This window comes from Notothenia coriiceps, unplaced genomic scaffold (genome assembly GCF_000735185.1).
Source record: "Notothenia coriiceps isolate Sejong01 unplaced genomic scaffold, NC01 NC01_scaffold00026424, whole genome shotgun sequence".
In the NCBI taxonomy this organism is placed as follows: domain Eukaryota; kingdom Metazoa; phylum Chordata; class Actinopteri; order Perciformes; family Nototheniidae; genus Notothenia; species Notothenia coriiceps.
The window spans coordinates 1,741,595-1,753,766 of NW_011359125.1; the positions used below are offsets into that span (position 1 = coordinate 1,741,595).

At 40.7% G+C, this 12,172-nt stretch overlaps 1 protein-coding gene across 1 annotated transcript in view; it reads right to left on the reverse strand.

The window, feature by feature from the left end:
• Positions 1-12,172, reverse strand: part of LOC104957072 (uncharacterized) — a 29,746-nt gene that overhangs the window by 14,176 nt on the left and 3,398 nt on the right. The window contains exons 6-7 of the mRNA XM_010784672.1: positions 10,102-10,218; positions 8,150-8,224 (exon numbers count right to left, since the gene is read on the reverse strand). Of these exons, the coding sequence (XP_010782974.1) occupies positions 8,150-8,224; positions 10,102-10,218 (192 nt within the window). The remainder of the gene's footprint in view (positions 1-8,149; positions 8,225-10,101; positions 10,219-12,172) is intronic.

Sequence of the window (12,172 nt, forward strand, 5' to 3'; positions counted from 1 at the left end):
TAAAGACTTCTTTTTTTTCATCGGTAACACTCCCGTTTTTTGATTTAGACTCCTTTTTCACTTTTAAGATTTTTTTTTCTGGTATAAAACCTTTTTTTCTGTTTAGACTCTTTTTCAAGGGGTTAAACTCTACGTAACGACCCCTTTGTACCATCAAATACCCCCGTTTGTACGAAGACTTTCATCTTCATTTGGTATTATTTTTGTATAAATATAAGGGAACGTTCGGGAGATACCCGGTGTCTTTTACTTCAGGCGGGCCCGGGCCTAAACGGGGGGCCCGGGAAACTCAAACTTGTTGGGAAACCGAGGAATTCCATATGTGAATTTTTGAGTCCTTCTGGGTGTTCTAGTCGAATTCACTTACCCTTGTAGAGTCTCAGTCGATGGAGTTATATCATCTTGGGAAAAACAATTCCGGCCATAAACATCTTTTTTGCAAAAGACTTATCAGGGCTTTAGGGGACGTAATTCCCACGTGTCTTACTGCTTAAAGGGTTCCACCTTCGGGCATAGAACCATACATATTTTAGCACTTATATGAGCGGGTCAATGTCATTGCCTTTCAACCGACCATTAAACCGATCTTTTTCGTTAGTCTGACTGTCCAAGAGGGGGGACACAACCTGGAGGGGAGGGTCCTACAAAGATGACACACATGTATCAACCCTATAGGGGGTTCCAACAAAGGGGAACCTACAGAAACGGACCCCGCCTTGGTCTCTTTCGGTTGAGGACGGATGGTTACCCCTGATAAATTTCGTTCTGTTCGTTCTTTATGGACTCTTGTTGTGTTTCCAAAGAGGGAAGAGGTGAACTTTTTAAATCATTTTGTGACATTCTCACTGAAGAGACTTGCAATTATTTGCCCCAGACTTCTGCTTTCAGACCGAGTTAATTATGAAGTTATTACCCTATCCGATAACAATCCAATGCAGAGGCAATCATGTAATATAATACATTATTTTATATATATGAAATATTTATATATGTATTTTTATATAGTCTTAAAGTTACAACCGGCCCTTTGAGTGCAACCATAATGCGAATGTGGCCGTGATGAAATTGAGTTTGACACCCCTGATCTAAATGCTCTCTAGCAAACTTCAGACGGGCCTGGACATGTACTGGCTTAAGCAGGGGGAAATGTCTGGCACTGCAGGATTTGAGTCCCTGGCGGCGTAGTGTGTTACTGATGGTAGCCTTTGTTACTTTGGTCCCAGCTCTCTGCAGGTCATTGACTAGGTCCCCCCGTGTGGTTCTGGGATTTTTGCTCACCGTTCTTGTGATCATTTTGACCCCACGGGGTGAGATCTTGCGTGGAGCCCCAGATCGAGGGAGATTATCAGTGGTCTTGTATGTCTTCCATTTTCTAATAATTGCTCCCACAGTTGATTTCTTCACACCAAGCTGCTTACCTATTGCAGATTCAGTCTTCCCAGCCTGGTGCAGGTCTACAATTTTGTTTCTGGTGTCCTTTGACAGCTCTTTGGTCTTGGCCATAGTGGAGTTTGGAGTGTGACTGTTTGAGGTTGTGGACAGGTGTCTTTTATACTTGATAACGAGTTCAAACAGGTGCCATTAAATACAGTTAACAAGTGGAGGACAGAGGAGGCTCTTAAAGAAGAAGTTACAGGTCTGTGAGAGCCAGAAATCTTATTTGTTTGTAGGTGACCAAATACTTATTTTCCACCATAATTTGCAAATAAATTCTTTAAAAATCAGACAGTGATTTTCTGGATTTTTTTTTCTCATTTTGTCTCTCATAGTTGAGGTATACCTAGGATGAAAATTACAGGTCTCTCTCATCTTTTTAAGTGGGAGAACTTGCACAATTGGTGGCTGACTAAATACTTTTTTGCCCCACTGTAGCTAACCTGATAATCAGTCTTAATTGCCACTTTGTTCCCAATAAATCATTCACCATTTGGATTGCAGAACACCTCATCTAATGATTCTAATCTATCTAAGATGTGGAAATTCATGAGCTATTTGACTTAACTTAATTATACTGTATGTATAATTACAACTTTGGGTGATAGAAAATGGCCCAAACCCCAGCAACTGAAATATAAACCCCCAGCTCTCAGCTGTAAAACCTAGGATGAGCACAAGGTGTCACTCTCGCACTACAGCTGGCGTGGGGCTCTTCCCAGAATCCACTGCACTCAGCCCTGCTGCATTAATGGGATCGATTACACTGGGGTAAACACACAGGGAGCGCAGCAGCCTTGATTCATTAGTGGAGCACAACAGCAATAGTTACGCTTACAGTGGTTCTAATTACAATTAATTGGCATTCCTGCCTCATCTGGGAGTCTCTGGAAGAGGGTGGCGGGGGGGGACAGCTGAGTCAGGAGAGGACTGAGGGGGAGGCCCACGTACTGGAAGCCATTACAGAAGCACACTGTGAAGCATAATTAATCACACACTGCTGGAGCCTTCTGTGGGGAACCTATACAGTGTTTACTGTGTATATATATTGTATATAGTTTGGTACAGAAACGTTATTTTAAATACAAGTAAATACATAGCTTGTGCTCTACACAACCTCTTTTTAAGCTCTCTACTTTAAATATAGTATTTGTCATATTTTATAGTTTTCAAATAGTTTTTTTAAAAGTAAAATTTTGCTAAATATTTTTCTTGTATTTTTCTGTGTCTTTGTATGCACCATTTATGCCAAAGCTACTTGCTCGTGTGTGTACACCCACTTGGTAATAAAGCATTGATTCTGATTCTGTACATTGCTTTGGATTAAAAAAGACGTCAGATAAATGTAATGTAACTTTTTTCCTTAATTTCTATGTCTCCATTTCTACTTCTTTCCCTCCATCCTCCCTCCCTCCCTCCACACATCGCCCCGCGGCCCGGTGATTGCTGCCAATCTCAGCCGAGGATTCCTGGAAGGGCTTAGAGCGGGGCCGTGCTCCAGTGGGTTATTGAACGCAGCGAATGGGCTCTGGGAGGGGACTAGATATGTCATCACTGGCTGCTGTTTACCAATGAAGGGAGAAAAGAGGGAGATAAGGCGAGAGAGAGAGAGCAAATGCCAAGACATTATATAATGCCACAACGGTTTTAAATTAACTACTGTAGCGTCAGAGTTATGAAATGTCTTAGCTATGTGACAAGAAGAGGAGAGGGGGTGAAATTAAAGAAGGAAAGGATGGGAGAGAGGAGAAGATTTGAGGAAAGGAGAGGAGAGGAGGTACGAGAAGAGGACACTTGATGAAGGGAGGACAAAGGAAGACAGAGGAGGGAAGAAAAAAAAGAGGATGGGCAAAGGAAGAGAGGAAAGGAGAGGGGAGAGGGGAGAGGAGGAGAGGAGGAGAGGAGAATTGATGACGGGAGGATAAAGGAAGACAGAGGAGGGAAGAAAAATAAGTGGATGTGGAAATGAAGAGAGGAGAGGAAAGGTGAGAAGAGAAGAGAAGAGGAGAATTGATTAAGAGAAGGGAAAGGAGGAGAAAGGAAGAAAGAAAGAGGAGAGGAGAGAGCGCAGAGGAAAGAGTTGGAGAGGAGGGACAAGGTGGGGAATTCAGGAAGAAAGGAAAAGGGAGGTGAAGGGGAGAAAAGGAGAGAAGAAATAAGAGGAAAGGAAGTGAAGAGAGGAGGCAAGGAACTAAACCCTGTCTGTGTATAAATCAGAGCAGATGCAGCAGCGGCAGTCAGACGCTGGCTGTCACTGAGCAGGCTCCAGAACAAGTCTATTTACAGCCAGCTGTGGGGGTCTGGAGTGTGTTTAAAACAATACGTACAGTAGATATGTTGCTTATCTGATCACGACCGTGTGGCCTTGCTGAGTGACATGAAAACTCTTCAATTATCGCCGAGTAGCCTACAGACAGAAATGGCAGTCTAAAAAGGCCTTGTAAAGTACAGAAGGATACGGATTAAAAAAAGGTTAAAAAGGAATAACCTTAGAAGGTAAAAAAAACTATTTGAATAAGAATTCTGAGCCTTGACTCTCATCTGCACTGACTGAAAAAATACCAACATAATTCCATTGAAATAAAGAAGTAAACACATGAATAGTTGTGGCTTGATATTGAGTAAGACAAAAGTTGATAAACCACACAGCTTGCGATCTCCAAAGACCCGCCTCTCGCCCTGACAAAAATCTGTGTTACAGGCATGAAAGATACTTCTAATTGAAATGCATTGTTTTTCAAATCGTTCTCTGTGACACGAAAAATAAGGGGAAATTTGTGTCCGGGTAAACAAATCAAAAGATTACATTTTGTGACTATTGTGAGACTGGGTTGGTTGAGCGTATTGATTGGTTTGTGTATGAGCATCAAATTCAAATTATTCAAGTATAACTAAAGTAAAATCACACTTAGAAGAAGTAAGATGTAGAGTTGAGAGATGGAGACTTTCAAGTGGTGCCCCTGTGAGGACTGCGTTGCATGAAACACAGGAACAGGACATTAAAACAGAGTTTGCCAATCAATCAGCATTCATTAAATTGGACAGGACCTTCCCATTAGACGAGAGAGAGAGCTCCCCACTGTTTCTGATCTCTGAGCAAATATATTCCCCATGGGGTAAATTAGTGTTATACTCCATACTAACACACGGCTGCAGAAAGAGAGGAGACACACACATGCTTGAGTGTGTCGACACAGCTGTGTTCCTCATTTTATACTAAAGATGAAATCATTTCCATTCTTTTACTTGTGTTTACATAATGGCAGCCCACTGCTCCTAACACAGGATGGGTCAAATGCAGAGAAACCGTTTCGTTACATAGTACCTGTACTACGTAATGACAATAAGTTCAATCTTCTTCAAAGTGATTACAGACGCGATAAGATGTTTGTGTTTTTAACTGTGGCTCTGCAAGCCGCAAGGCTGAAAAGGTTTTCAAACTGTAATAAAGCACAAACAGGTGCAAAGTTATAAAATGTACCTCCAGATTGATTAGAAGCAACATAAGCACGGTGAGCTGACCACAGAGAACCCTTAGAAACAGAGCTTCCTCTCTCATGAGACATAAGCTCCTGCTAAGGTCAACTTTATTACCCCAGTAGACAATAACAATTTCAACAACAAAAAGGTTTAAAAGAGGACATATTATGCTCATTTTCAGATCCATATTAATATTTGTGCCTACTTGTTCACATGCTTAATGTTGAAAAAGCTCTTTATTTTTCTCTTACTGCCTGTGCTGCAGCACCTCCTTTCACCCTCTGTCTGAAACCAGAGCCCAGTCTGCTCTGATTGGTTAGCTGGCCAGCTCTGTTGTGATTGGTCGTAGAGCGCTAGCCAATAGGAGCGTGAGTGTTACTAAAGTAAGCACAAGACTAGAATGGAGGCGTTTCAGGCAGGTGTGTGGGAGAGAAACTCCCTCTGGAGGGAACTTTGGGATTTCAGCCTTTGCAGACCATTTACATGCACACAAACCTATACAACTACAGGAAAGGGAAAACCACAAAAAGCGTAATAGGACAATATACCCTTTAAAAAGCAAGGATTCTTTACATAAGGAGTTGTGCAATGCAACACTTACAAGACTAGCAGCACCGAGTAACTCCAACCAATGGCTATCACCCGGAATGCAATTTGTCCAGAAGAGGGGCTTTTCCTAATCTCAGATGCTGGACCCACAGCTTGATTTTTTATCAGGGGGCATTATCTGTGCCCAGAAGGAAATAAGACACATGCTGCGACGTCTACAGTGGGAAATCCCCAATAAGAGCGCTGACCTCTCAGTACACACGCCTACACACGTGCCGAGCACAATCACGCAGAAATACTACTCTCAGGAGATGGTGGTGATTTGTTTTGTAAGATGTAACAGAACTAATTATGAGCGGGGCTTTGATGTGTAAATCCTCGGGCACCAGTGCAAAGCTGATACGGTCACCCCGTAATTCCTGCTCAGGTGCAGCCCTGCTCCCTTCTGACATACTTTATCTCAAATGCCAAATACTGTAAGACCTCCAACAGCTAATAACCTGTATCTCAGAGATAGAAATACGCACCTAAATGCAACCATGCTGAACAAAAAAAGAGGAAAATAAGGGAGGAAAGCAAGTTGAAAAATGCTAGGATGTGTAGTTTGGTGCTGAATCTCTATTCTTAACACTGTATGTGCGATTAAGGTTTCTATTTACTCCACCATGGAAATGAGACACAGATGATAAAATTATGTTTTAGTAAAGTAAATGTAAGTCTATGGCTCATTTAATTTCTCCATTGCCTCTCCACAGAATAATTGGATTGTGGCTGCACTGTCATGTACGCAGTGAAATGAATACCTATTAATCGGAGGATAATTTGACACATACCCCCTGATAAATGCCGCCGCTCCACTTTGAGTCACGTACAAATTAGGCCATTTTAAAAAGGGATCCATTTCTTATCTGGCTCGACTCATGCTTATATAAGATGGGAGCTAATATTGGTGGAAGGAAATGCGGATGCACCAAATCATTTTGTCTTCATGCTTTTTATGTTCAAAAAGCTCTTCATTTTTCTCATCCTGCCTGTGCTGCAGCACCTCTTTTCACCCTCTGTCTGAAATCAGAGCCCAGACTGCTCTGATTGGTTAGCTGGCCGGCACTGTTGTGATTGGTCAACCGCATAGAGATGTGACATAAATGTCCCGCCCCTTAACATATAACATATAATGTGTTGGAGCGATAGCCAATAGAGTGTATCATAGTGATGTCAGGAAGTAAATGGAATGGCAAAAATGACTGAGAAAAAGAAATCAGGTTCATATCTTTGTGACAATTAATGTATGAGTATTATGTTAAATCCATAATATTTTTAGCTATATCTTATAAATATTGTTTTCTCTTTTAGATTTTTTGATTATTATTTAGTTATTAAATGTATTACATTTTTAACTGTATATCGTTCTGTTTTGTGAACCAAGCATTTTTTTTAAATGCAAATAAAAAAAGGAATGTATTTTTTAACACAATTATTTTGTTAAGGTACGACAGAGAGTAGTAGATCAATTTAAATAAATCCTCTTTGGTAATTGTTAGAGACATTTATAAAATATTTTAACATTTTAGTTTTTCTGATTATTGGCATTACACCTGAGTTATACTGCACAGAAAACATGTTTGAGTTTGCCCTACTTCTATCCATTATTGTGCTGTTTACATACAGGCGCAGGACTTACAGCAATGAGGCCAAAGTCACATGTGAGGAGCAACAAACTGCCTGTAATGTAATTCAATGGACAAAATTATATATTTTTTGTTTGTTATATTTAATTGGGAGGAATAATTATTATTTATTGCGTGACTGGGTTTTCCCTTATTTCTTTCAGTGCAAAATTGTGTTTGTAATTCTTGACAGAAAACAAATTAATTTCAAGTGACACTGAGCACAAAAGCTTTCGATGTGCAAATAAAAAATAAAAACACTTGAGATCACTCCAGAGATTTGCTTATTATGTAGCCGTCGCTGCTAGGCTGTCATCAACATCTAAAAGCATGGTTTACTAAATGATATCTGATTAATTACAGCCTCTACAGCAGTGAAACACCTTTTAAGGATTACACATCATGACATGCTTTCCTTGTTGCATAATTGACACATTGCTCCTCCTTAGAACAACCCGACCCCCTCATGATATTTCATGCTTAATGAGCTATATGGTGAGACAATGACTACCACTTGACATGTATATCTCGCCTGGAGGATTAAAGCAGTGTTATTACACTTCCTGTCACTCAGGGCAGACCACCATCACCACCCCCGCTCATCTGTTTCCTGCTAAAAGACTGATCAGCTAATGAGGATCTTTGGCCTCCAATTAATCATGCTAATGAGCCCTACCCTGCAAAGATAATCAACTCTTCTCCCGACCAATAAGAGAAGAGTCTGGAGCTTCACTTGTGAAATGTTCCCTGCCTCATCCTAATCCTCTTTCTTGATACTTTTCCCTTTTTTCTTCTTCCCTGCTTCTCGCTTTTTATCTGCTCCTCTCTGCCCTTCAGAGCTCCTTATCGTCCTGGCTGCTCTTTTTTCACACTCCTCTTTTCTCAATGTTCTTTTCCATATCCCTCCCTAGTTATGCTTCTATAACATCTCTCCATCTTCTCTTTTTATATCCTCTGCTCTTTCACCCTTTTTTTTTTTCAATAGTTCTCCCCTCCTTATGCCCCAGCTATAAACTCACCAGTACTCTTTCCATTGGTTGTCCTCAAAAACGTCCTCTGGGATGGGATCAATCAGCACCAGGTCTGACACTTGCCTGGGGGACAAAGAGAGAGCACACACACACACACACACACACACACACACACACACACACACACACACACACACACACACACACACACACACACACACACACACACACACACACAGTAAGACTCATTGACCCTGTCCACTTTACCCTCCCGGCCCAGGCTGTAATGAGTGTGAGGTGCTGTTTACACGGGAACGAAACGGGTTGTATCTGCTACTTTTCTCTTTCGTATAGCCGTTCGTTCACACAAGGCCGTAACGGAACGGCGGAAACGGACCCCTAAAACGATAACGGGTCCCAAGGTGGATAGATCTGCGGACGGAATGCTCTGGGGGCCAAACGGCTCTGTGTGTACGCCCTATACGGTCATTTCCTGATAACGATGAAGCCATAGCCCCACCTCTCCCCACCTCTGCTGCTCACTGCTGTAGCATTGTCAATAGCTACTGCTACTGACCATGCTACAGATGTTAGGGCAAGATCTACAGCTCCAATACCACAACCATCAGCAACAACTGGACATGGAGAACTACATGTTGCTAAATCCACCGCGGAGAATAAACAGAAGGGCAACCAGGCTCGGGGGTCTTCTTCACTGCTTTTGGTGTATTTTGTGGCGGAAGTACAGCTCCACTTACAGGCCCGGCATATGTACTACAGCGTCTCCAGCGGTCTCGTGTGAAGGGACACGTTTATTGAGCCGTATCCGTGTGAATGGAAGACTTTTTTGATATCGAATTCGGTTTTTTTGCGTTCCCGTGTAAATGGGGCCTGAGATGGATGGTGTCATCCCCTCTGTCTCTCCACACACACACACACACTTCCATTCGGAGAGGTGTCATCCACTCACTTAATTTTCTCCCTTAACGGCGGCAACATCGTGCCTGATTAAATACTAAATCTTTCATCCCTGGTACGGATGATGATCCCGTTAATCACTGCGTTGACTCTGAGATGGATGAGTTATGGGGGATGATGGGAATGGAAACTGGAATATATTTTGTTAAGTGCGACTTTGGGAGGAACTGCATGCCATACTTGCAAAATATACTCCTTTTATAGTATATGATCTACTGTAAAGTGGTTTTAAGATGACCTGTGTGACATTTTATCAAAGATTTGTTAAAACTGAAGATAAGAATAAGTCTGGTAAGATTTGTTATTTTGATATTATCCACAAATCAAATTGAAAGACTTAACAAGCTCTAACCTACGTTTCTGAAAAGTGAAGATTATGTTGAATCATCATGGGGACAGGGGTTGCAAAAATAAGTGTAATTGCATAGAAGTCTATGAGAAAATGAAACTATTTCTCACTTTACTTACTACAGTTGATAAACTACTGCCCAGCTGTTTGAGAACAAAAACTATTTATTTTTCAAAGAACAACATATTTAGTAGGAGAATTTTAAAGTGTATTTTGCAGAGCATATTTGACAAAACAAATAAAACATTGCCATTTCGACTGACTTTGCATTAACAACAATGTTTACTAATGTGCACCGTCCCCGTTGAATAAACCAATACATATTCATTATAGCAAAATGGCTACTATCTTTTGTGTTGTTGCTTGGTATGCTACTTACCAAATAAAAAATTGAAATGCATTACAGCTGCCTAAAGAATACCTTATTTGAAATAGCTGCTAAAAATGAAACTGCCTATTTAATCATATAAACTGGATTACCCAAACCTTTTTTAAATCAAATGGTATTTCAGCAATTTATAACTGCACTTTTATAAAGATGGGGAATTCATACTATGATACTTATAATAAAATAGCTTCTTCTGATATTAAGTTTAACAAGCCAAGTAGTACCCTTCATGAAAAGCAAACCGACCTTTATGTATAAAATTGTAAATGTCTATACAATACTTACACATCATGAATGTGGGTGAAGAACCTTCCATTGAGCGCTCCCAGCTCGGAGCCCACCAGGATGAAGGGCTTGGCGATCCCAGCAGCCTGCAGGAGTCGGTGCAGATCATCCACCATCCTGTGTAGGACAACAACACTCATCGCTCAGCTGCAAACTGGGCCACAATGTTTATTTATTCAGCGAGGTGGGATTAGGGCTCGTCATTCATCTTATTAATTTCTAATCTGCTCGTTAACAGAGTCGCAATTACAAAAGTAAGAATAGCCTAAGAGGGAAGAAAATATTACAAAACAAAACAGCCGTGCTTAAATCTAAATGACAGCAGGGAGGAGGGGACTGCTGGCCTATTTTTAAATGCAACCCGCAGGAGAAACAATCACCAGGAAACGTATATCATCCCAGGGAGCGTCATCATTGCATGGTGCAGAAGCTCCTCTCAGAGAGCCATCTGCTGTCCTGCGCTTGTTGTGCTAATAAATCAAATCTGAGGTGTCACACTGAGATGAGGAGTCTTCACAAGACTCCCAGGGTTAAGGTTAGGTAGGCATCAAACTCCTTGAGATATTGAATTCTGGGAAATTGATTGCTTGCATCTGTAATGGTCGGCCGCCTGTTTCCTGGGCCAGATGCCAAGGTAAGGCACTGCTGACTGTCCACGTCCGCTCGTACTTTAAGGAGATTTAAAGCTCGATAAATGTGTTAGGGTGTCAAAGGCTAGATGATTATCAACCAATCCCACTGCGGTTTGATACAGGGAAGGCCAGGAGGGGTGTTTTCAACAAAGGAAGGCACGAGGTGTGATTATATTTAAACAGTTGTCAATAATACAAAAACTGAACTTCTATCTGTTTTACTACACTGTAGTGTGCACTGTGATTACGTTATTATCTTAAAAGTCACATTTATCATGAATCTTAAAGATTTAGTGCTGAATAACTCAATTTGATCCACGGAACATTGCTGAAACGATCGCTCTATTCAAAGAATATTATTATGCCACTATTTGGAAAATGTATTAATTGTCTCAGACATTCATCAAGCAAGAAATGTCTACAGCTAATTGCATCTACGGTATCTTGGGGTAAGTAAGCTAGGTATAGGTGCTTAGTGAAAAATGTAGTGGGAGTTAATGATACACCTTTGCTTTGTACTGCTTTGTAAAGACTGTCTTGGTTTGTGTGCTGCATTTGTCTCAACTGACCTTAAAACCCTTTACCAAACTAAATCAGAATTTTAAAATTGTGTTTTGCAAAACACATTTGTTGAAAAAGAGGAAAAATTGGTTATCAATATAGCATGTCTCCATTAACAAAAACTTGAAAATAATTGGCTACTTTCGTTTATGGTGTGGTTCTGTATGCTTATTTCCAAATTACAAATGTTGATTTGTGTTGACAATGTTGGGAGGAATACCAAGCGAAAATGCAGTGTGACTGGTCAAAGATAAGCACAGTTCATAGTATATATGTGAAGGTAGCCTCTACTGAATATTGCCATTTTACATTTACCCAGTCAAAAAATCAACACTGCTGGTCATAGTTCTCAAGTTCTTATCATTAAGCTAGCTAGATGGTGGAATAATTTGGCAAGCTAGCCAACTAACATATCAACTCAGTTAGCCAACTAACAAATCTACTCAGCCAGCTGACTAACACACAGTATCTTCTCAGATAGTATTTTGCTTGTTAAAGAGGAAGCAGATTTAAGTAAGACCCTTAGGTACACTGCATTCATTTTTCATTGGTTGCTTTTCAACATTAGCTGATACGGTAATTTCCAAATGGCAAGCTAGCCAATTTAGCATCTCGAGCCAGGAGTGTGTGCTAAGTTAGCTTCGCACTTAGAAACTCCAGAGAGTGCATCATAAACGTCACATCATTTGAATTATCTCAAAATATTGTGCGCAATCCTTTTGTATATAAAACAGTTTGAAAGGCTAAAAGCAAAAAATAAAGTCAGGGAAGTTTTCAGTGTTAATATTAAAATATGTTCACACATGCATGTAAATTGTCTCACGCAGTACCGTTGAGCTACAGTGTATAAAAACTGACACAGCCATAACAAAAAGCCC